General features: G+C 40.2%; 1 protein-coding gene across 1 annotated transcript; it reads left to right on the top strand.

Annotated features, from left to right (window-relative positions):
* The first annotated feature begins 14,574 nt into the window (after positions 1–14,574).
* On the top strand, positions 14,575–19,155 carry LOC148021995 (pentatricopeptide repeat-containing protein At1g06140, mitochondrial-like). The gene has a single exon (XM_087697554.1). It carries the CDS (start codon positions 14,778–14,780, stop codon positions 16,818–16,820), a length of 2,043 nt encoding a protein of 680 aa, XP_087553680.1. The 5' UTR covers positions 14,575–14,777; the 3' UTR covers positions 16,821–19,155.
* The last annotated feature ends 7,028 nt before the right edge of the window (positions 19,156–26,183 follow it).

Here is a 26,183-nt window from a genome sequence, read left to right on the forward strand (position 1 = left end):
TCTCCCTCTTTTCCCCTCTCTCTTTCTCTCTCAACAATGGCGAGGGGGGGGGGGGGGGGGGGGGGGGGGGGGGGCGGTTTATAGGGGGAGGGGGGCATGGTGGAGTGGTGGTGTTCACTCCACCCACCACCTGTTAGCATGACGGAAGGGATAGTGGGGAGGGGAGGGAGGTGGCACACATGCGCCCCTCCTCCCCATCATCATCGTCGTCTTCGCCTTCATCGATGCCATCTGCCACTCCTTCTCCCCTTCGTAGTTGTCATCTTCCTTGTCATCATCGCTTGCTCCCCCTGCCATGTTGTCGCCTACTTCCACCACGTCGACTGCAGCTCCCTCTCCCTCATCGTCATCATGTTGACTTCCCGTTGACGTCATCCTCCTTTCACCATCACCATCACCTTCGCCACCATCTTCTTCCTCCCTTTCCTCATGCCTGTTCGGCGACGGCTGGGGGGAAAGGATAATAATTTAAAGGTCGCGGGACATTACATCCTCTCCCCCTTAGAGAACTTGAGATGTCCTCATCTCGGAAGGAACTGGTGATTTCATTGTGGAACCTGTGAGGTAGGACCCATCACGCATTCTTTGCGATTGTCTGATTACTCATAAGCATGCGGTCATTTGAAACAACAACTTATCGTATTAGATCTAATCTGAGTCTGGATTACAAGAGAAATTTTTATTTTACTTACATCTCATGAATATCTTCTGGGTTTTTCCTAAGTATCGAATAATTTCTTGTAGGCTCTGAATCACTAAAGCTTGTGCAACTTCATTTCTTGTAAGCTCTAGTTCTCTTCGAGTCTTGTAGGGACAGTGGACGTGGATATGTCCAATGCTCTAGCACTCGGAGCATTAGTGTTTAGGGTGCTTTGGGCATTCCCTTTTGAAATGCTCTAACTCCGTGCAATAAAAACAATACAGAGCTTTATCACTTGTGGTCACAAGATTCTTGGTTGTCCTTGGACGAATTTTCTTCATTAGACCAAATTGCCTTAGGATCCTTTTAGCAGATCGAAGTGGTCCTTTATCTCAAAAACTCTGTTTCCATATTTTCCTTTCCTTAGTTTGGGATTGAGCTCCGTGGAAAATCAACTTTGCTTGTAATACTAAAGAATACTTCCAAGCTTTGAGATTCTGGTAAGACCCAATCCATATTAGTTGAGAAGAAATGACTTAAGAGAATATCATTGCAAGTTATAATTGACATTCCTTGCCAGAGTATCTCTAATCATTTGCAAGTTCTAGGCTCAAAATAGATGTAACTCATATTACTTAGGTTAATTGTAGTTACAAGAGTAAAGTTTATTCCAATACAAGTTGTATTTCATGTTGAAAAAATTCCTAGGATTTCTAATCCTCCTAAAGAGGTGTAGTGGGTTCTAAGTCTTCATCTTCATTTGATTCCTCTATATATCCAAAGACTACACTTGTGTAGCTTTGTTTCCTTGGAGGCTCCATATCTTCTGAAGTGCATTCTACTTGGACATGCCCTAGCTCATTGCAGTGGAAACATTGACGGTTGGGACATCTCCTACGGATATGCCCTATTTCTCTGCACATAGGGCATCTCTTGTCCTGACCTCAGGAATCATCTTCGCTACAATAACCCGATTTAAGTTCTTAGATGATTGGTTTTGCTCAAAGTAACGCATCTTGCAAGTCTATTGGATGCATTTCTTCAAGACGGTGATTTAGAGGAGTGTTCAAGCCATGGCAAAGCTTGGATACTTGCTACGCAATATCCATAGGTGGCGCGTATTTTAGTAGGGTTACAAACTTTGAGTAGTAAGCTTATAGGGTTAATTCCAGTTGCTTGAGCTTGAAGAATTCATTTGTCCTCAAAGTCTTGTAGGTTTGCGGAAGGTATCGTCCGCATATAGCATCTTTCAACTGAGCCCAAGTAACAACGGCTTCGGAAATACTTTGGTCTTTGCACCATTGCTTCCACCATATTCGAGCCTGACCAACTAACTTAAGTTTGGCTATCACTGCTTGATTGGTAGAGGCAACTCCCAAAGCAGAGAAATAGTCATCCATCGACTCAATCCATATCTCCGCCTGTTGTGATGTCTATCCCTTCTCCATCAAACTCGGGTGCCTTAATTTGCTTGAGAAGGAATTTCTCTTGCATGTCAACATTCATGGGTGCAAAAGGTGCCTGGCAATCAAGCCATACCACTTTGGTTATTCCTATTTAGGATATGTCTACGAACCATACAATAAACAATCGCATATGATTACGAAGTTTCACTCTGATACCAATTGTAACGTACGTGCCTATCGGCTGTCCAATCAGGTTTTAGCGGTCCATCGAGAAACGAATCTAAGCATTGCTGCCCGGCACTCCCATGGAATGTTCTGGGGTTTGTCACATAGGGTTTCCTGAGTCCGCCTCGCAATGGAATGTTCGCTGCCAAACCCTCTAGGATCGACGTGAAATCTGGGTTCCTAAGGGTCAAGGTCTCCTGATAGGATTCTAGCGTCGGGTTTTGGATACCCTACTTTAGGCAGATATACTCAATCCGAAGCAGATCCATACCGCACTTGGTTCAAAGAGAATGGGAAATGAGAGGGATGCGCTACTCAACCTCTCTGCTCGTAGGCATAGTCCCATTCCAGTCCCCTAAAATGGCATACTTAACAATACCTAAAGGTCGGACGTTGGTACAACCTTATGAGAAGCCTCCTAGTTCTCTGGGACTACCCTGCCATAGGATAGACCCGTCAGGGTTCTACCCATCCGCTTTCCTCAATGGGCATTCTTTAGTTATCTAAATTATCTAATTAAGTCCTATCACATTTATGTGTGACATTCAAAATCAGCTTCCTTAATTAGGCCTTTTAGGGAACAAGGTTCGTTTACGTAAGCTACGTCACATACACAAATATAGAGCAAGTAGTCCTTTGACAAACAAGTTTCTTAACTTATCTCAAGTTAATATTTATCTCGTACCCATACAGGAGAATTATATATACATTCTATCCAATAAAAGTCCCGGTCCAAATCACATGGCACCATAATTTCTATCCTTTCTCTAGAATAGGATGTTCCAATGCCCTAGACGTTGGGCTCACAGCAGTCTACAACTCCATCGTTCCAAACTCGGTAAGGGGTGTCCGAAGCTCCACTGACCCCAAGCGTCCTAGGAGTGAGACACAACATCTATGGTTGGCCTTTTCACCACTTGACCTTCGTCCCGTGAATCAAGCAGTTCCCTCTCGGGTTGAAATGCGACGTGACCTTGGAGATGATCCACCCACGCAAAATATCCTTCCTTAATTAATCCAATGAAGAACCAAGCACAATCAAGGCAATCAGTCTGATATCATCTTCCAAGAAGAACATTTCTTTATTCCCATGGCAACTTGTCATTACAGACCCATGCCATGCTTTTACCATCAAATACAAGCACTTGGAATAATCATCCAATTCACATCCCACAATCAGTTTAATGCAAAAGCATTTAGGATGTTATCTAATCAATCCATAAAACAATGGTATCCTTTTCCAAACATTGCAGGAATAGTCGCGATAACCTTCCATCGCGTGTTTGCTCTCCCCCTTGGGATCTAAGTGATTCCATGCAAAAATTACTTAAGACCTCCTCCATTCAGCCTAGGACATTGCTCAAGACATGAGTTCTAATAATCCCTTACTTTGATTAATAACTGAATCCTTCTTCCTAACGAGTACAAAAGCATCCGTCTTTCCTTTGACTTAGGGTCTCCTAATCCTTGAGCTCTTTGCTTGCCCTAGAGTTGTTGTTGCTTCTAGCCCAACCCCGAATAGGATTGATAAACATAGTCACTATCGGTGAATCTCAAGGCATCGTAGTCTTAATCCCAACAATGATTGTTGTTTGTACTAGCTACGCATGACTTCAAGATCCCAATGAACTAATAGTTCGAAATATTAACAAGACTTTAGTGCAAGATCAATTTGTGTACCATCGATGCATGTTTCATAGTGTCTTTCCCATGCATGCACCATCTATGTGCATAACTCTTAAGTAACCTCATATGTTCTTTTATGCCACATATGATGCATAGTAGGGGGATGCAAAGTATTTGACTACATGGGTTTGTGCGAACCTCAATGCGCCATAAACATAAATCTATTCAAGGTCATCTATAGTTGTGGAAGGACTTTACCCATGATCCCTTATGAGTTAGTTAACTATCGAAAAATAAATTCAAGCTACCTATTGAAATGAATTCATGCGCATGCCTATGCCTCAATGAATAGCGGAGATGGCAATTTGTATCTGGATATTCGGATATGCATTATCCCTACCCGATGTTGTATTCGTATTAGCAGAAACGCCTTGGCCAGTGGCTCCATTGTTGGATGCGGGATTATTGTTGATGTGTGACTCCCTCCGTTTTGGGGCCATATTTTCAGCCTATAAATCACTATTTTTCTCTCATCAGAGATATGGTGTGCATGGTGATTCTTCTCGAAAGGATTAGACTTGTGGGGAGACGAGGTTTAAACTTGCAAGGAGACGGGGAGAAAAACAACGCGTGTGGTCACCCTCTAAGGAGGGGAAGGGAAAAAATCTCTCTCCCCTCTCTCTCTCTCTCTCTCTCTCTCTCTCTCTCTCTCTCTCTCTCTCTCTTTCCCTCTTCTTCTTTGTCCCTTCTTATTCTCCTTCTTCTCTTCTTCTCTCTCTCTCTCTCCGTCTCTCTTAATCTTATTCTCTTCTTCTCCCTCTCTCTCCCTCTCTTTTTCCTGTTCTCTTCTCTCTCTCTCCCTCTCTCTTACTCTTCTTCTCTTCTTCCTCTTTCTCTCTCTTCCTCGTCTTCTTCTTCTTCTTCTTCTTCTTCTTCTCTCTCTCTCTCTCTCTCTCTCTCTCTCTCTCTCTCTCTCTCTCTCTCTCTCTCTCTCTCTCTCTCTCTCTCTCTCTCTCTCTCTCTCTCTCTCTCTCTTCTTCTTCTTCTTCTTCTTCTCCCCTCTCTCTTTCCCTCCCTCTCTGTTCCTTTCTCAATAGTAAGGGGTTGGGAAAGAAGTGGTCTCTCCTTACACGCTTAAGGAAGGGGGGGGGGGGGGGGGGTATATAGGGGGAGGGGGGCATGGTGGAGTGGTGGTAATGGAGGTGTTCACTCCACCCACCACTTGTTAACATGGCGGAAGGGATAGTGGGGAGGGGAGGGAGGCAGCACATGTGTGCCCCTCCTCCCCATGATCATCGTCTTCACCTTCATCGACGCCATCTACCACTCCTTCTCCCCTTTGTAGTCGTCATCTTACTTGTCATCGTCGCTTGCTCCCCCCCCCCCCCACTACATTGTCACCTATATCCACCACGTCGACTACAGCTCCCTCTCCCTCATCGTCATCATGCTGACTCCCCCTTGACATCCTCCTCCTTTCACAATCACTGTCACCTTCGCCACTGTCTTTTTCCTCCCTTTCCTCCTGCTTGTTAGGCGGTGGCTGGTGATGCGCAGATCGGTCGTAGTATGCTCACGTAGTGAATCCCGGAAGGTCCCCAAGAACAATGAACTCTACCTTTTTGCACAAAAAAAAATGTAAAAGTATGAAGGACAAGAAGCAAGAGACCAATTGGGTTCAATATCCCCCATGCCTTGTGTGAGCACTTCACAAAGCATGTATTTTATGTATATTTCCATCTTCATGCTCAATAATAGCCCAATTTACAAAAATATGACAAGCTTTTAGCTTTTGAGTTTGCTTTCTACAAAAATAGGAAATAAAGCTAATGGACGGTGCCCATAGAGTCTGGCACGCCCAACACAATGTCCCAAATAGAAATAACATATCCGTGCGCATAGGCACATACAAAATAATAATCAATAATCAATACCTCAATAGACATGACAAAATATAGGCGTGGCACCTATCAAAATATAATCCATAGGTCGAATACTCGCTAGACTCCAATGCTTTCCTCCACCACTGCTGCTATCTCTACACATCAACTGAAGCATTCACAATCGTTAGTAAAATAATACAATTAAACCAACAAAAGTGAATACCTAGCAGTCTTCAGCTACATAAATAAATCAACTGGTTAGAAATAAATCCTAACCTTAATTTATTACGAGTGCACACTCTAAACTCATAAACGTTTATTAATTTAATATGTATTTTGCGGAATCACCCGCTATGGAATCACCCATGTACACACTAAATTAATGAAACACCCGAAAAGGAAAGGCATCCCCATCAACTTCTCGCACAAAGAATCCACTTTGTGTATGAGCCCCGGTCATCTAAGTTTACGGAATCCACCGTAAAACCTCACGGAATCCACCGTGGCACGGAATCCACCGTGGAATATGCCTCCTGGCATCATACCCCCGGGGTGGGATAGCAATTGACCTCAATTGCTATTAGCTCAATGTGGAGCTAACAGAGTGGGGAAAGCATTTAAGTCTCTAGCGTGCATCCATTGTGCTTCCTCTATAGGATGGTTCTTAAATTTAACTAGATATCGAGAATACCTTTGGCCAGTTCTAGTGGTCATATAGTCAGTGTCTATGATGGCTTCTGGTTCAAGTATTTCAGTCTCTTCCTCTAATAAAGGTGGGTTTTCATAAACAGGGTGGATAGGTAATTGGCCTCTAAATGGTCTCAATAAACTAATGTGAAATGTATTGTGAATTTTCCAATGAGATGGTAATTCTAACTTGAATGCATTATCATTAAGTTTATGAATGATTCTAAATGGTCCATAGAATCTAGGAGCTAATTTGACAACTGGATGTCTATCTACACTTTTCAGTCTACGTTTTTCTATTCTCAGCCAAACATAATCATCAACTTTGAAATTCATGGCTTGTCTTTTCTTGTTGGCTTGTTTGGTATATGATTGTTGGGCTTTAGCAATCATATCCTTAACCTCATCAAAAAATACTATTATGCATACTAGCAATATCATCAGCACTCTGAATTCTATTAGACAAAGATGCAACATGTGTAGATAATCTATATCCATAAATGACTTCAAAATGTGCTTTCTTTGTAGATGTGTGCGGTGTATTGTTATATGCAAACTGTAATAAATGCAAATGAGTGTCCCATGTCTGAGGTTTAGAGATAGTATATGCACGTAAAAGATCTAGAATGGTGTTGTTTGTGGCTTCTGTTTGTCCATTAGTTTCTGGATGAAATGCAGATGAGAAATCAATCTTTGTGCCTAGATTAGCAAACAGTGTAATCCAAAAATTGTTACAGAATCTAGAATCACGATCTAAAATAATCACTTTTGGCAATCCATGGTTAGTAAAAACAGTTTTCAAAAATAATTGTGCTGCTTGTGATGCTGTTAAAGTTTTCTTACATGGAATGAAATATGCTTGCTTACTAAATCTATCTACAACTGTCCAAATCATATTATGGTTAGATTTAGTATTTGGTAAACCAGTAATGAAATCCATAGAAATTTGTTCCCAAGGTTTAGATGGAATAGACAAAGGCATTAGTAATCCATAGTGTTTACCATGATGTCTCTTTACTCTTTGACAAATCAAACATTCAGAAACGAAATTAGATACATCTGCATCCATATGCGGCCAATAAAAATCTTCAGTTAACATACGTAATGTAGATATGATACCTCTATGACCTTGATATGGGGGACAATGAATTTCATTCAAAACAAAAGATCGGAATGGAATAGTAACACACAGTCTCTTTTCATAAAACATAAATCCATCATTATATGACAATGAATCAACAGGAATGAAATTATTTTGAACTAATTTATGCCAATCAGAATGAAAAGTAATATCCTGGTGATATGTATCTTTCATAGCAATCAAAGAATCAAGAGATATGACAGAAATATTATGAATTGCAGGTCTTCTACTCAATGCATCAGCAACTACATTTTCTTTTCCAGGTTGGTATTGAATGATAGGATGAAAACTTTGAATAAAGGAAGCCCATTTGATATGACGGTCAGAAATTTGAGGTTGGCTAAGTAAATGTCTAATGCTTTGCTGGTCGGTCTTTATCATGAATTTTGAACCCATTAAGTAGTGTTTCCATTGTTTTAATGCTTGTACAACTGCTAATAGTTCTTTGTCATAAGTGGAATATTTCAGCTCAGAGGGTTTCAGCTTACAACTAGAATATGCTATTGGATGATTGTCTTGCATTAGTACGGCTCCTATTCCTGATCCGCTAGCATCAGTCACAACTAGAAAGAATGGTCTATTAAAGTCAGGCAACTGTAGAACAGGGGCATTGGTTAATGCATGTTTCAGTAAGTCAAAGGATTTCTGCTGATTTTCAGTCCATTGATAAACAATTCCTTTCTTGAGAAGTTTGGTTAATGGTAAAGCAAGTAATGAAAAATTACGTACAAACTTCCTATAGAAACTAGCAAGACCAAGAAATGAGCGTAATTCATGCACGTTTTTAGGAACATGCCAATGCAATATTGCATCAATTTTCTTAGGATCAACTTTAATTCCTTCAGATGATACAATATGACCTAAATACTCAATTTCTGTCTTAAAGAATTCACTCTTTTCAGGATTTGCAAACAATTGATTTTCTTTCAATAATTGAAAAACTAATGACAAATGCTCATAATGTTCTTTCTCATTGTGACTAAACACCAAAATATCATTAAAGAAAACAATCACACGGTACTGATATTTCAGAAAGATACGGTTCATCATTCTACTGAAAGTGGCATGTGCATTAGTCAATCCGAATGGCATGACTAAGAATTCGTAATGGCCAAACTGTGTTCTGAATGCAGTCTTAAATATGTCAGATCTATCTAGCCTCACCTGATGATATCCAGACTTAAGGTCAATTTTACTAAATATAGAAGATCCTTACAGTTTGTCCATAAGGTCATCAACTCTAGGTATAGAATACCTATTCTTTACAGTGATCTTATTTAAAGCTCGGTAGTCAATATACATACGATAAGTGTTATTCTTTTTCTTAACTAAGAGTACAGGTGCACCGAATGGAGAACTGCTAGGTCGAATTAAACCTCTATTTAGTAATTCTTCAACTTGACTCTGGATTTCTTTTTGCTCTATTTGATTGTGCCTATATGGTGCTTTGCAAGGTGGTTGTGTGCCAGGGATTAAATCAATCTTATGGTCTTCTGGTCGTGAAGGTGGTAAACCTGGTGGTAGGTCTTTTGCAAAACAGTCCTTAAAATATGCAAGAAATTCCTTATGCCTAGGGTGCATATGATTTTCCTTTGTGTGCAATTCATTCACCCAAATGAGATATGATTTACTACTCTTGCGTAATGCACGTTTTGCTTGAGTATGCGAAAGCAGTGGAAAAACATTAGATGCATGCATACCATATAACGTAATAGATTTTCCTTGAAAATTAATATTCATTGTGTGTGTGGAATAATCTATATTTGGATTATGTTGGTGTCGCCAAGGCATTCCTAAAATAATGTCACTCGACTGTAATGGAACAACTAAGAAATTTCTTCTTTCAATGTATGAACCAATTTGAATCTCTAAATCTTGTACTTCTTGTGTACCATTATACCTAGTACCTAAAAATGCAGCTTTTATGCGATAATGCGTAGGTACAGTCTATAATTTCAATTCCTTTACCAATTTTGCTGAAATAAAGTCATGAGTACTACCGTCATCATGCAAGATAATCTTTTCCTTTCCATGCACCAAATGAATGTGGAGTAGGCATACCTGGTAAAGTGTCGGAAGTAGTAGTAGTGTCATCTTCATCTTCAGTGAAATTAGGCATATCCTCATGCTCGTCTTCGTCCATGGCTCCAAGATAGTTGATATGAGCTGGTGGCTTCTTTGAATGAAAATTTGCTGCAAGATGTCCCAGCTGGTGACATTTATAGCATACTATTGGCTTGGCTTTGGTTACATTATTTGCAATGGCTGGAAGTCTGGGTACATTTGGATTTGCTTGTGGAATAGGCTTAGGATTTGGATTGACATTGGATGGTAATGCAGGTGGTTTAGCCCAATTCTTGCGGAAAGATTGTGAAGAGAAACGACCTGGATTAAACCTTCTAAAATTGGAATTGAATTGTTTAGATCCATAATTACCATTGGCTTGGAATTGCTGTGGTCGTCTGTCTCTACCGCGTAACTTATCTTCAGTGTCGTGAGCTAGTGAGATGGCGTCTTCAAGGGTAGCAGGCTTGAACATGTTCACTTCAGCGTAGTAATGTCCAAGAAGTCCAGACATATACTTTCGCATATGTGTCGTCTCTGGTACGTCTTCAAGCATGCGTAGCTGTAGGAGTGCATTCCAAAAATGCTCTGTATACTGTGGAATAGGCTCACGATCTCGTTGTTGAAGTAAATCCCATTGCTTGATAGCCTTCTCATGAAATTGCGGTGGAAGGAAATTCTGCATGAACTTCTTCTTGAAATCTTCCCAAGTAGCAGGACATTCTATGCTCTTGCGTACTACAGTCCACCAAAGTGATGCTCTGTCTACCAAATGATTAGTAACACACTTGATTTTATCTTTTTCTGGATAGGTTTCCTCATGGAAATAGTCATCAAACTGGCTAATAAAGGATAAAACAGTCTTTCCTTCTCGTATGCCATTGAAAGTGCGAAATTTGAAACTTCGTTTACTTATCTTTGATTCCTTGCGAATGGTTTGAGCTTCAAGGGTGGCGTCGATGGTACGTCGAATCAAATCTTCAGCTTGAGGTTCTTCTTTGTCGGTAGATGCTCTTTGTAATTTTGCCAATTGCGCTTGCAATGCTTGCCTAGCCCTTCGTTCTTCTTCCAATTGTAGCATGATTAGATCCAGCTTTTGTTCCATGGTAGGCTCAGGTAGGTCGTCTTCAGTCATAGGATCATCCATATGTGGTGTCGTCATCCTGTAAAACTCAAAAGACCTTTCTCACTCAAAATCAGGTTAGCGGGATGAGCGTAGCTCAAATTCGGGGTTACAAGGCTATGTATTTTTGGGTATTTTTTTCTCAATTTTCAGAAAATCTGCAATATTTCCTTCTTCGTTTGCTGAAAATACTTCAGCGGACCTGTGGATGAGTAGAATACCTTGCCACGAACAACTTTGCAGTTCAGAGTTTTTGCGCAGGAACAACCCTTCTAGGAGTTTTGAGCACTAGTCAGTTCTGACTCCAGTTGACTAGTCTGACTTGCAGAGTTGCAGACTTAGCCGACTTGCAGAGTTGCAGACTTGCATAACTTAGTGAACTTGCAGAACTTGATTACAGTCGACTTGCAGGACTTGACTTCGGAAGTGCAGGACCCAGAGTTTATGAACTTGATTATCTTGTATGACTTGATGAAAGCTTAATGGCTTAAGCTTAATAGCTTAAGCTATGGAAGGGGGGGGGGGGGGGGGTAATTGAGGAAAATGGCACAGATCGTGGAGGACATGGGCAGCCGTTTGCTGACATCGCGGAAATTGCGTGCATCTTCTTGCATCTCGATGACAAGTTTTGTGAAGCTTCTTAAATTCCTTAAGCCTTTAAGCTTGAAGACTAAGCTTTTTGAAGAAAAGAGATATGAGCTTCTTACTGTATATCCACGACTTGTTTATGGAGATGAGGGAGTGGTCCTCCACCTGTACAGCCTGGTCCTTCACGATCTGACAGTAGAAACAGGGGTTCTTGATCGCCAGAAGTCTGCCTGTATCGACGGTTCGCGACGAGATTGACTGTAGAGCCCGATCGTTCCAGGAGCTCCGCCTTCGCCCGAGATGGGTAGCGATTGGAAGCTCTTGATCTCAGCTCCGCTCTGATACCACTGGTGCGCAGATCGGTTGCAGTATGCTCACGTAGTGAATCTCGGAAGGTCCCCAAGAACAATGAACTCTACCTTTTTGCACAAAAGACAATGTAAAAGCATGAACGACAAGAAGCAAGAGACCAATTGGGTTCAATCTCCCCCCATGCCTTGTGTGAGCGCTTCACAAAGCATGTATTTTATGTATATTTCCATCTTCATGCTCAATAATAGCCCAATTTACAAAAATATGACAAGCTTTTAGCTTTTGAGTTTGCTTTCTACAAAAATAGGAAATAAAGCTAATGGACGGTGCCCATAGAGTCTGGCACGCCCAACACAATGTCCCAAATAGAAATAACATATCCGTGTGCATAGGCGCATACAAAATAATAATCAATAATCAATGCCTCAATAGACATGACAAAATATAGGCGTGGCGCCTATCAAAATATAATCCATAGGTCGAATACTCGCTAGACTCCAATGCTTTCCTCCGCCACTGCTGCTATCTCTACACATCAACTGAAGCATTCACAATCGTTAGTAAAATAATACAATTAAACCAACAAAAGTGAATACCTAGCAGTCTTCAGCTACATAAATAAATCAACTGGTTAGAAATAAATCCTAACCTTAATTTATTACGAGTGCGCACTCTAAACTCATAAATGTTTATTAATTTAATATGTATTTTGCGGAATCACCCGCTATGGAATCACCCATGTACACACTAAATTAATGAAACGCCCGAAAAGGACAGGCGTCCCCATCAACTTCTCGCACAAAGAATCCACTTTGTGTATGAGCCCCGGTCATCTAAGTTTACGGAATCCACCGTAAAACCTCACGGAATCCACCGTGGCACGGAATCCATCGTGGAATATGCCTCCTGGCATCAGCTGGGGGGAAAGGATAATAATTTAAAAAATCAAATATTTAAAAATTAGGGGGGTTCCTGTAGGCCGCGGGGCATTACACATGCATATATTCATGAGTGCCCCCCCTCCCCTCCGGAGTGTCCATACCTTGTAAAGAGCCTAATTTTTTTGTAAAACAACTTAGCAACTCTTAGAGTTTTTATGACTTGTGAGTCCAATGGTGCCTTGCAAATGAGTCATAATTTTTTTGTAAAACAATACAACGTGGAATACAACTTAGTAACTTTCACTATTTCTAAATTTTAAGTGCATAATTACATTGTGAATTTGATGAATTTATCACATAATTTTTATCTTCTATGAATTTGTAATTGCCTTTAGGACCTTGTTTATTTAGACTAGCAAGCTACACATACATTATTTGTCATTCTATTATGGTGTCATGTAATTGATTGTAACCTCTTCATCTACAAACAAAAGATATCAATGTCTGTTGTTGTTGATAATAAATATGAAGGCAAAAAATAATTGATTGTAACCTCTTCATCTGCAAACAAAAGATATTGATGTCTGTTGTTGTTGATAATAAATAATTGATTGTAACCTCTTCATCTGCAAACAAAAGATATCGATGTCTGTTGTTGTTGATAATAAATATATCTGAAGGCAAAAAATGCCAACAATTGAGGGAGGGTGATGACAATGAAGAGAAAGCATACAATAAGTATGCTTGTACAAGCACCTGAAGAATTTGGCAGTGGAATTGGATGGAAAAGATGCTTAGCACATGGCCCAATGAGTCTTGCAATGGGCCAATACAACTGATATGAAGTGAAAAGGGATTACTAAGATAGTCACCACTGACATGGTCAAGGTAGTGTGGCCATAACATCCTTGTTTCAAAGCAAGGACTCCAAAGTGTAAAAGTGGGTGCAAAATCATATTTTTACATGAAGCTTTAGCATGCATAACATTTGAGCTTGGTAAAGTCAAAGCACGTGACCTCTCTTGAGAATAAACTTGACAACTTTCTTACCTTCATAATATTAGCAAACCAAGTTGTATCCTTTTTTTAATAAGAATCTTTCAACACTAAATTGAGTGAGTAGGCATTGTAGCCACTACAAGTAATCTATGGGTAACAATCTTGTACAAGCCTGACAATGTATTTGCAATTCTTTGCATTATCTATAACCATTGCACCACACGGCAATGCCCTATCCCTTCAATGGTTTTGCATAAAATCAATGCAATGTACTCCCTTGGTCTAACCTTTCTTGTGCTATCTATGGCTTTTAGGAATGTTTCTCCCCTTGCTGAAACTAACATGATGTTTATTAATAATCATCGTTGAACATTGGATCAATTGTTTGATACAAGGGTATATCCAATCATGTCCACATTTCATAGAACAATCCTTTCAACTCACTCCTTCACCTTTGAGTGATACTTATCAAGAACATCATGTTGTTGTATTGAGTGATAAGACAACAAGAAAAAGCCAATCCCAAACTCCCCAATCTTCTTCCATGCATGTTTCCAATGAGATCATTATCCACAATTGTCATTGCATGGCCCAAAAAAACAAGGTAGCCCTAGCCAAGGTAATTTTTTCTTCTTCTAAAAGTGTCACATGAAATCTCTCATGGAGAGAGGTTTAACAAACACTTGCTTTGTTCTTAGACTGATAGCTTCCCCCATCATCCTATTGTTGAAACTCTCCAAAGTTAGAAGCAAGAGGTTTTTGAGACAAAGAGGTACTCACCTGGTTGACAATGTCCTTGTGCAAGTCAAATGTCTCAATCTCATCATATGACACTCTTGCAATGGAGCGGCGAGCCCCTCTTTCTTTCATAGTGCTCTTGAATGAATGGCTTTGGCTGGTTTGTTTGGCAATTGGGTGCTAACACATGCATGGACTTCTTGACACTATCAAAATACAACTACCACATTATTTTTATTTAAAAAACATACAAAACAGTCTCTTCTGCCTATCTCTTCTAAATTTATGGCTGGCGGCATGGATATTTTTGCATCACATCCACCCTGAATGCGCTCCCTGACAGTGAACTTCCGCCCCCGTCGTGTAAACCCAACATTAATCATGCTCACAATCTCTTCACAAGTAAATTGGAGTTTTTCTAGAGCCGTTCCAATGAAAACTGGTCTTGAAGCAACACGCCCATAATGGAAGCTCATGTCTCAATTGTTTTGCCTGCACAAAGAATTCCGACCTTCCCAGAACATGGGCACAGAATGACGAGCGAGTCCCTGTGGATTGACGGTTGGTGCAACCCTTCCTTAGCTCCAGAAGAGCTAAGAGTCAGAGAATTGCAGCCACTCAACATACCGGCTAACCGAAAACATCAAGGCATAGAAGAAGATGATGCTCGTCCTAAAGAAGATGATGATGGTGATGGTGATGATGCTGAAGCAGTGGTTTTCTGTAACAGAAAGATGCAGGAGAAATGGTCTGCAATGAGTAAGGTGAAGGCATCACAGGAGAAATTGGAGAAATGCCACAGGAGACCAGAGGACCTTTTGAGTCTCAGCATTAGCAACGTACATGAATGTCAACAGGTACCGAGACTCTTGACCCTGCTCAAGGTTTGTACCAAGCAAAAGGATTTGCACACCGGCAGCAGAATCCATGCTGATATTGTCCGATCACGGTTGCTTGAAAAGGATGTTTTCCTCGGAAGTGCCCTTGTCAGTATGTATGCTAAATGCGGTGCACTCACAAAGGCACAAGAAGTATTTGACGGGCTTCCAGTTCGTAATGCAGTATCTTGGAGTGCGCTAATAGCTGGATTTGCCCAATGGGGACATGGTGGCCAAGCACTGAATACTTTTCAAGAGATGCAACATCAGGGATTCTCTCCAGATGCTGTCACATTTGTTAGCATTTTAAAAGCTTGTGGGAGTATAGGAGCTTCAGATCAGGGCATTAAAGTACATATCGAGCTTGCTAGAACAGGGTTGCTGAAGAAAAATATTATTGTTGGCACCGCATTGGTGGATATGTATGCAAAATGCGGCTTGATTGCAAAAGCACAAAAAGTTTTCGATGAGCTTCCAGACCGAAATGTGGTAACATGGAGTGCCCTTTTGGCAGGGTACACCCAACATGGCTACAGTGAGCAAGCATTGATGTGTTTTGAACAAATGAAACTTGAAGGCATGTCTCCTAATGCTATCACCTTTGTTTCCATCCTTAAAGCATGCGGCAGCATGGGAGCTGCAGAGAAAGGCAAAGAGTTGCATGCTGACATTGTCAAACGGGGGTTACACAAAACTGATATTGTTGTTGGCACTGCATTGGTTGATATGTATGCTAAATGTGGCCTCCTTGCAAGAGCTCAAGAAGTGTTTGAGGAGCTTCCAGTTCGGAATGTGATCTCCTGGAGTGCACTTATCGATGGATATGCCCAGCATGGGCACAGCCAGCAAGCGCTTGAGTGTTTTGAACAGATGCAACTTGAGGGCCATTATGTAGATGCTGTAACCTTTGTTTGCATGTTGAAAGCCTGTAGCAGCATAGGAGATGCAGATAAAGGCAAAGAAATACATGCTGAGGTTGTCAGACAGGGGCTACTGCAAAATGGTAGTATTCTTGGCACTGCATTGGTAGATATGTATGCCAGATGTGGCCTACTAGCAGAAGCCCAGGATGTGTTTGACGAGCTCCCAATTCATTGCGTGGTTTCTTGGAGTGCACTGATGGCAGGGTATGCTTTGCTGGGGAAGGCGAAAAATGTTTTCCAGCTTTTTGATAAAATGATAAAAGAAGGCATAAAACCAAATTTTATCACATTCACAACTCTGCTTAATGTATGTAGCCACAGTGGTCTAATAGATAAGGGGCAAATGTACTTTCAGGCCATGAGTGTAGACTATGGAATCATTCCAACTTTAGAGCATTGCACATGCATGGTTGATCTCTTTGCCCGTGCTGGGAGCCTTGACAAGGCGGTAGCAGTGATCAAGGGAATGCTGTTTCCTCCTGATCTCAAAATCTGGCTTACTTTGTTAGGTGCTTGTAAAAAATGGAGAAATGTGAAGGTAGGAAGACTAGCCTTTGAACATGTAGTACGGTTGGATGAAATGGAGGATGCAGCTTATGTCTCTATGAGTAATATATATGCAGCTGCTGGCAGACTGAAGGATGCAGAAACAGTTGAAGCTATGAGGGTTAAGAACCTAGCACAAAAGAATCATGTAGGGCATTAATGGATTCATGCATTTAGCTGTATTCGTTCATTTTTGGTTGGTCATGTGGAGCTCTAAATGTTTTGGGGGATGGGTTTTCTTTGGGTGTATTTATAAGAGCACATGCACAGTTGTAACCATGCCTTCCTGATACATCACCCTTTATATCACCAGAAATGCTCTGTGACAGCCATAGGTGTGAGAGTATAGTATGCAGATGCTGGTAGTCTGAAGGACGAAGGGCCATGAAAGAAGCCCGAAGACTGTTGATGGATTGAAGTTTGTGGCCTTGTTCATTCAACTTTAGTATGTCATGCGAAGCAGTTGTTGAGGAACTGCTGCATGCAATCTTGTTCATTCCTTGGGTGGATCATGTGAAGCTTGAATCTCTCTCAGATCTGCAATGGGGAATCAGAACATATTCAATGTTGCAGAGGATGATGTATTGGGTGGGCATGATGATAAACTGGCTCCTGGATGTGCTCTTATAAAAACACTTGTAGAACACCCATATTTGTTGTTAAAACATCTGAAGCATTTGCTATCTCCCATAAATACAGAATTGAGATTGACAGAATTGTGTCCATGTTTTTGACCATGGAGGTATGTATGGGATGAAGCTGGTATTGGTGTTATGAGTTCTGAAAGTTGCTAAAGAGTCAGTGTGTGGTGGGGGCATGAGGAAGCCAAATTGTGGGGTACATTTATCTGTGATGGGCTGTCAGGGTTAGCTAAATTTCTGGGGACATGAGGAAGTCAAATTATGGGGTACAATCCTCTGTGAGAGCTATTGACTGAGATGTGAAACAGGTGCAGCACTGGCTATTTTTTATAGGCCATTGTAGTGGCATCTCCAATATGGGCAGTGCACGTAATAAAGTCTGTTGAGCTGCCGCAGTTGGCCAGCAACTAGTTAGCAACAGATCAGTTGTGAGTGTTGGACTGTTCGGTCCAGCAACTAGCCAGCGATAGATCATTTTTGGGATTGGACTGAAACAACCTTGGTACAGGGCTCTCTTAAAAGTGCTACAGGTGTCCAGACAGATGGAGAGCAGGCGAGGGTGGACAACCAGCAGCAATCCAAAGTGAACAATGGAGGAACCAATCATCATCAAAATCGTGATCAGCCTTTTGCCTTTGCAGAGTGCTTAAAATGCAGAGAGTCTGTTTGTTTGCAATAAACAGTGTATTGGAAGTGGTACCCTCTGACACATAAACATCCTGTATGTGGAATATTTTGTCTGACTTGACATGACTCAGTAATGTTTGTGTTTCCTGGAGGAACCTAGACCATGTTATGGACCTTGATGGGACTCCAAGTGGAAACCTGAAAAATGGTTCAAGATGGCACAATGGAAAGGAACACAGAATGTAACAATAAGGAATTTTTGTATTATTTGATAGAAAGTTGCAACACATAAAGAATGTCTCTAGACTACCCTCATGATGCCGCACGAGGGTTCACCACAGAGAATGGAGATCACTAGGAGGATGCTGCACTTGAGCGCATCGCTACATCCATATAGGAGCATTTGGCTCCTACACCAAAGCATACTCACATGGCCGCAAATGGGGAGTGGGGAGGGAGGAGTAATCTTACACTCACTGCCATACAATTGGTTGCTGTTCTCAGCAATCTAAGGCTTCTTGCCTTGACACATTTTGGGGTCTTAACATAGCTCATTCTATCAAGCTAATTAGTGTTTGTCGGTTTCAAAATTTGACTCATTTTGAGGTTGTAACATAGCTCATTCTATCAAGCTGGCCAGTGTCTGCCAGTCTACGACTTTGGGGATCTCAACATAGCTTTTCCTATTAAGTGAGTTAGTATTTGCGCATTTGGACTGCTCTTTTATTCATTCTTTTCCGGTTCAACCTCAACTCAATTACATTTGAAGAGTGGAGGCTACTCAACTTTTTTGTTGGCTCGTATGACTTTACATGAGTCTTAAGTGGTCACACTATTGGGGTCAAGATGTGGATTCTTTGGCATGTTGTACTGCATCTTGAGATAAATAGTCCATTGGGTTGCTCCTTGTGCCCACATTGCCAAGTACAATACTGGGGCTGTTTTCTTTGGCCTCTTTGCCAGATCCTTCTTGCTTACCTTGAACTTGGACAAATTAGTTGGTATAGCTCATCTCTTTGCATGGAAGGTGTGGTCTTGGTGCATGGCACCTCTGTTGGTATTCTCCTTAGTCGGATCTTGCCTTTGTTTCATTGTCTCAGACAAAGTGTTTGGAAGAGCTTGCCTCTTCACATGGAAGGTGCAGTCTTGGTGCATGACATCTCTCTTTGTGCTCTCTTTAATCAGATCCTTCTTGCATTGTTTTGCCTAAGATAAATTGTTTAGGGAAACTTGTCTTGGCTCTTGTTGGCTTCATTTGGAGTTGAAGTTATTTGAGGGGCATAGACTAAGTTGTCACACTTAGTTTGGATTCTTGGCATCTAAAGTATACAATATCATTTAGAGTGTTTGGGGCGATGCCCATGTTTTGAGTGCTTGGAGTGTCACAGATCCATAAGATTGGGATGATATTATCTTAGATTGCTTGCGGCATGAATGTCACGATCTCAACCCTTACCAACATTGAGTATAGTCCCAACAACCTCTATAGCTCAAAGAGGTTTACATTAAGAGTGAGTTGGAGGGTTCTCCAAGGTTTTGTTCCATGAGACTAAGTTACCTTGATCATACCATTTTGTGAGCACTCCCTCATCCTCTTCCTTTATTGAGGCTTTTTCCTTTGATTCCATCAACTTAAGTACACGAGGATTCAGCTCTTTGGGTTCCAAGGAGTAGATTGTAACTTCATTGTTGAAGTGCACTTGTTTTCTTCCTTGATTTGATTTGGTTGGGATAAACTCTTTGGGATCAAAGGAATGACTTGCTATTTCAAGGTTAAAATCTTATATTTGCTCCATCCAATTTGGTGGTGCGGCTTATCTTCTTCCTTGTGTTTTTTGGCTCTCTAAACTCTATTATCTAGGTTGGCTCCTCTGTTCTTCTTTACTTAGTCTTTCTTCTTCTTGCTTTCATCTAGTTGTCTAGTCTCTCTTTTATTCTTCTCATCATTTTCTATCTTCTTCAATGAGTTTCTCTTTTTTCCGATCCATTTTCTATTCTTTCTTGTCTCAGCTTTTTTTCTATTCTAGCTGTGGCTTGATTTAGCATTAATTTTTCTTATTTCCTAAAATCTTATTCTATTACTTACCAAATCTTCAAGATTCAATCTTTGAACTCTCCTAGTTTATTGTAGTTGAATCTCATTGGGTTGGTTGGATGTTGAGATTGGGATTGTTGGGAATGAGGTGGTTTTTGCATTTGGTTGAGTGTATCCTCTCCCTTCTTTCTTCTTTATGGGGACAAGGTTGTTCTTGCATTTAGTTAAGCATATCCTCTCCCTTCTTTTTCTCTTCATTTGTTATCTCTTCTTCAAGCTTTGAGGTCTTGCCTTTGCTTAGTGAGATTTTGGTTCCATATAGAGGATCTTCTAGTGCTAACACCCTCCCTTTCTTATACTAAGTCTATTTTTTCATCTACTTCATCATCTTCATAAATACACTATGTCCCTCAAAGGAGGGTGCTACCACAATCTCACGTTCAATCTCCTTGGATAGAGGTGTTTCTTGTCTCTATTGTCGCACATCTCCTCTCCCTTCTCTAGCTTCACTTTTCCTAAGACTAGTTCTTCTTCAAGTTGGGTTGCAACCTATGGGTGTGAGGGCTCATCCTTCTCCCACATCCAACCATCTCCATTCTTCTTGTAGCCTAAGTTCTTCATGATGTCTTCTAGCCTCGATTTTGCATATCCTAAGTTCCATTCATCTATTTTCTCAGAATGGTAAAGTGCTCCTTGGTTGAGTCCTTCGGAATGGTAGTTGATGGGGTAGTCTTGTAGGGAGAACTCTTGCCCTTTGGGGTAGTAGTCATTGGGGTATTGTTCGATATAGAGGTACTTTCCTCATGGGGGTAGTCTCGATGGGTTACTCTTCAAAGTTGTAGCCTTCTTCTTCTTGGTGGTACTGTTGAGATATCGAGTTCAAAATTGACACTTGTGTACATGGATAAGTATTTTCGTATCCACATGACTAGTGTGGTTGGTACATGCATTGGCATATGATTTTAACGATACTCTACAATTGGACATCAAGTAGTTCACCTATCAAATTATGGCATATCTATCTAGCTAGCTTGCTAGTTAGAGTGTACATTATGAACCACTTGTATATTATGTCTATTGTGTTTTCCCTTTATCTTTTAGTATATTGTCACTGTAGAAGAAGAAGAAGAATATGATTTTTATATTTCTTCCTTGAATACATTCTCTTTTGCATTCTGTATTTCTTGCAAGATCTCTCTCTCTCTCTCTCTCTCTCTCTCTCTCTCTCTCTCTCTCTCTCTCTCTCTCTCTCTCTCTCTCTCTCTCTCTCTCAACCTTTCATAGTATTAGAGCCTCATCCATGTGAGAAGTTGTGAGCCACAAGCACAAGATTCTACCTGGAAGCCTTGTTGTAGAGCATACACGTGGAGATCCTCTCTCACACAATATCTAATTAATGAATTGTCTTTGCAAGTTTGGAGTGACTAAGAAAGTGCTATAGACCTCCAATCTACCTTATTTGATTGTACTCATATTCTAGGTGCCTTTTAAGCTCAATTCAAGAGTTAGAGCTATGTGCATGCGAATCTTGTAAGTTCCTTATCCCTTTCACAAATAAGTTGCAAGTGTTGAATGTAGTAGACATTATTTGCAGAATGTTAGGTATTATAGGCATTACCTAGCATATATCTATGAATTGAGGCTAATCCCAAGGTTCACTTGAGAATCTATTAATCATTTTATGGTATAGAATGTGTGGCAAAAGTTATAGCTATACTTTAGAAAGTGTTGCAATTTGTTGTTTAAATAAAACATATCTTATAATCAGTTTGGTCGATATTTCCTATGAGACTCATGAAGAAATATAACTTTGAAAGTATTTTTTAAAGACTAATAATGGTAAACTTATCTCAATAAAAAGATAGCGACTTGTGAAAGCATAGGATGAAAGATAGTTCAGCCATATTAATGGAAAGAAAATAGTATTACCAAAGTAAGGTGAATCACGAAATACAAAATTACCAAAGCTCAAACTTTTTGTGAGAAAATATTTATAGATAATATATTGATTATATGTGACTGGCCAAAGACCAAGCCACTTTTACCCAGGTTAACAAGCCAACTCCTAAGAGTTGTTGCACTAAACAAGTGATTATTTCACTAATTGTTTTAATTTAACTTAACTTAGCCTTCCCTAAAATCTACAACGTTGTTTGTAGTAGTAGTCCAACTGCAAAGATTCTAAACTTCAGTAAATTATACTGGGCACTAAATTGCTAAACCTAAGATAACTATGGTTTCTCCTCATCTCTCAGAGGCAGCTCCTCATAATGTACTCCTGCTATGCCAGTGGCAGTTTATCCAGGAAATGTTTTTAATGTTTGATTTTGGAAAGGTTGTTTCAAGAATATAGATCTCTTAGATCTATTTGTATATCTCCATTTAAAATTCCTTTTTATGTTTCTCTCCTCCTGATTAAAATTAATTCTTTTTATTTGTTTAATTTTAAACAAACATTCAAATCAAATTTTCTGAAGTACCATAAACCCCTAAATTTTAATCTCCCTTGGTAGACATTTCCCACTCCGTATATAAATTTCGTCGTTGCTTATTAGTTTTTAAATACTTAATTTATTTTGCGAATATAACGTCCTTTCCTTCTTTTCTATTATTAAACATCAACCAGAATAAAACAAGTTCTTCCATACTCTCACATATCCCCATTCATAATTTATTTTAAATTCCCAAAACACCCTTTAGTTCATCAATGAGTCCTAGTAGCCCTCCACTCCGTATATTTAAGAAGTTGATTGTAGAATGAATAACATGTAAAAATTTAATATAGATGCTGAGGCTTTTCTTTTCTCCCATGCCATCCAATCATCAATTTGTTTGATTTTATTTTGGTTTTAATTTAAACTAAATTTTATAACTGCAACCTAACATTATAAATCATTATAAAGTGTTGTCAAACTTTGTATTTGTAATTTCCCATGTTTCATAAATGCTCACACCGCATATAATTTCTCTTATCAAAACTAAAACACCATATCTTTATACGAGCGTTTCTTAAGTAAAATATTATTAAATCATTATTTCTTTTCTTTAACCCTTACAACATAAATGCACTAACCAATCAAAGATTTTGTTTCCAATACTTCACTAAGAATCCATAGTTTATATCAATAAATAACACATTTTACATAAAGGAAAACTATGCCTTTTCCCTAAATATAACTCTTTTCTAATTTTTAAATATAACAAAACATCTTTAAAAATCTTAATAGAAATTCAGTAAATTCCCTAACTCATAAACTTTATAGAAAAAATATCAGAACTTATAAATTTTCAATCAGTAATTTTATAAAATTTTATTTATGATAATTTTGAGTCATTTTTTTTGTGTTTTTGATTGTTTTTTATTTTTAATAAATAAAAACCAGTTCAGATAAATACAAACAACCATGTAGCATGAGAAAACAGGTTTAAAGACATGTTTTAAAAATATCAAACTAAAGAAATTATCATGCCATATCATTTACTTTAGATAAACCAATTAGACACTTACTTGTAAAACCTGCGGGTCGTCGTCACGTCCTTGGAGACCGTGTCCTCTTGCAGTCCGGCCACTATCCAGCCATTGTGCATCGCAAACTCAACATTTCTCGTCTCTTGAGAGATCTTATCACTTCAGATTAGATAAGTATATGGAAACTCCGAATTCTCATAGGGAGATATGGCGTCGTGTGATGAAGGCATTGATGGAGCAATTCATTCTTTCCTCCTCTTCTTGATTGTGATCTTGTTTTAGAGAAACTTTTCTCTCTCTCTCTCTCTCTCTCATTGTCTGTGTTGAAGGCTTCCTCCCCCCCTCCTCCTCCTCTCACGCATATTTCCATGGCCGCCTTCGGCTCTTTTGCAGGCCTCGCCTGTGCCGGCGCTGGTGCCCTCAGCAGATACGAGACGCACGCTCTCAGTATGTTCGACTTCTCTCGCTGCTCCAGCCAGAGCCAGAGCTCTAACCTCCCTCAGCACCAGCAGCATCCATATCAGTCTCACCAGCAGATGCCTGGGCAGGAACCTAACGTTCTCAATGGAGCCTCACAACGCCAAGTCTCTCAAGCGGAGTCGTGTATGGAGTCTGTAATGCTGTCCTGGGCTCCCTAACGATGTGCTTTGTTTGTACTTGTCCTAGATATAATTTTTGTAGGCCATTCAGGCTAATCTGGGGAGGCATTCTCCCTCTGTAGCAAAGCTGGGAAGGTCACTCGGCGTCTTTGTATAATCCAACATTCTTACAGAGATTAATCGCGTTGTAATATTTAGAAACGTTTGTTGAAGGTTTATTCTGAATCTTGGATGGGCTGATCTTCACCCGGAAACTTTCCCTATTCCAGATCCTTCAATCCAAAACCGTGTTGTATGTGTCCATAATTTGTAAGGCAGGATCTTTCCATGCTTTTGGATGTTTAGACTTACATGCGAAAGGTTGCACGCAAGTTGTTTCTGACTCGATCGCATCATCGCAGAGATCGCGGTTAGGTATTAGCCATGGAATCTACAAGTTGCGCTTCCTTTATTTAACATTTTGCCAGAGAAGAACGGGTTTTGCGTGCGGAAGGGAAGAATGAAAGATTACGAAACTCTGCTGTAAGTTGTCATTGCGGCGGCTGCTGATGATGATGACCCAGCATTGCCACTGCCGTTATAATTACTATAGCTACCGCCTGCACAATATGCTGCCGCCGATAATGACAATGACGATGAATACGAGGGCAGCACACCCTTGTAAACATCCCCAAACCCACCCCTTCCAAGCAGATTCTTACTACTGAAATACGCCGTGGCCTTCTGAAGCTCGCGCAACGAAAACCTCCGCAACTGCCCCAGTCTCACATCCGGGTACAATTCCTCGTCCCTGTTCTGAGCCCTATTTCTCCAATAAAGCCGGAACAGCGCCACGAGGATAGCTAACACCCCAGACAAGGACACGATTGGTGCTACAATGGCTAGCCCCCTCGCTGTTTTGCGTCTCCACACCCTTCGTGATCCCCTCTTCAAAACGACCATCTTCGTAACGGTCCTTCTCTCCCATGACATTCATTTTGTTTTTTTTTTTCTTTTTCTCTTCCTTTTTCTTTTAAGTTCCTTCCATTAAAGTTTTTACCTATTAAGGTTTTTTTTTTACTCTCCCCCAACACACAACCCCCTAAGGCAAAGTCCCAATTTCAATTGTAGCTGTTCCAATTGCAAGATAGCTGCATCAAGGGAAGGTCTTTGAAGTGGATCTCGCACAAGTACAAAATGGAGAAATCCCATTATAGGCTTGAAGTGATTCACCTTTGCTGCCTTCTCATCGGGTATAAGATCCTGTGTTTGTAATGATTTCATGTTGGCATTGGATTCATTATAGCTAATTGGAACTTTCAGCTCTCTATTGCATTTTCTTATGCACTACTCCTTGATTGCATTGATGCAGTGGCTGATGAACCCTTTATTTAGTGCAAAATTTATCAAAAACCATGTTATGTATTGTCAAATTTAGTGCAAATTGTGAGATCTTTTGGACATATAAAATTCATTTGTACTTGGGCCAATATATTTATGGCTATGAACCTTAGATAAAAATACTATGTATTTTATTATTTTATATCATGAATTTAAAGAAGGATGTGAATGGTCGTGGGAAGGTGGTTGGAGGAGGTGGTTCAACTTCCTCTCTCCTTTATCTTCTCAATTCCACGATTCTTTCTCCTCCTCTCTTGTTTCTGCACAACTCTCGCTCTCTTTCCATGTGCATAATGTTTGATTTTTAGAGAGAGAGAGTGAGAATACAATTCATGCCATATCTTCTGCGTGCTGGTCTATTCATAGTCATAATAGAGGATGTAAGAGAGAAGGGTTTCAAGTACTTCTTTGTGGTTTCTTGGATCTGTGAGTGTACTCACAACCTCCATTACCCAGGTTTTCATCTTGCTTGGAAGGGCTGTTCAGTGGCATTCATCTTCAGTTGAAATAAACTGTGTTTGTAATCATTCGATGTTGGCATTGTGAGTCGTTATAACTGCCCTCCATGACCTAAACCATAACCTAAAACTACATAATCTGCCATGAATAACACGATTTCTAGTGACTCTAAGAATATGGATTGCATAAGCTCAAAGGACTTCATTTTTCCAATGTCCTACAGTCCCTAAGCCTTGGTCTTAATACCCTATTTCTGGCAAATGAGATATAAGAGTTTCTTATGGTTGTAGACAGGCCAAAAGGTTAAATTTTG

This window comes from Lygodium microphyllum, chromosome 17 (assembly GCF_053477565.2).
Source record: "Lygodium microphyllum isolate KBCC chromosome 17, Lygodium_microphyllum_v1.1.10, whole genome shotgun sequence".
Classification (NCBI taxonomy): Eukaryota; Viridiplantae; Streptophyta; class Polypodiopsida; order Schizaeales; family Lygodiaceae; genus Lygodium; species Lygodium microphyllum.

Excerpts from the sequence above, each read along its gene's own strand:
- LOC148021995 (XM_087697554.1), top strand. The coding sequence starts at position 14,778 with ATGGAAGCTCATGTCTCAATTGTTTTGCCTGCACAAAGAATTCCGACC.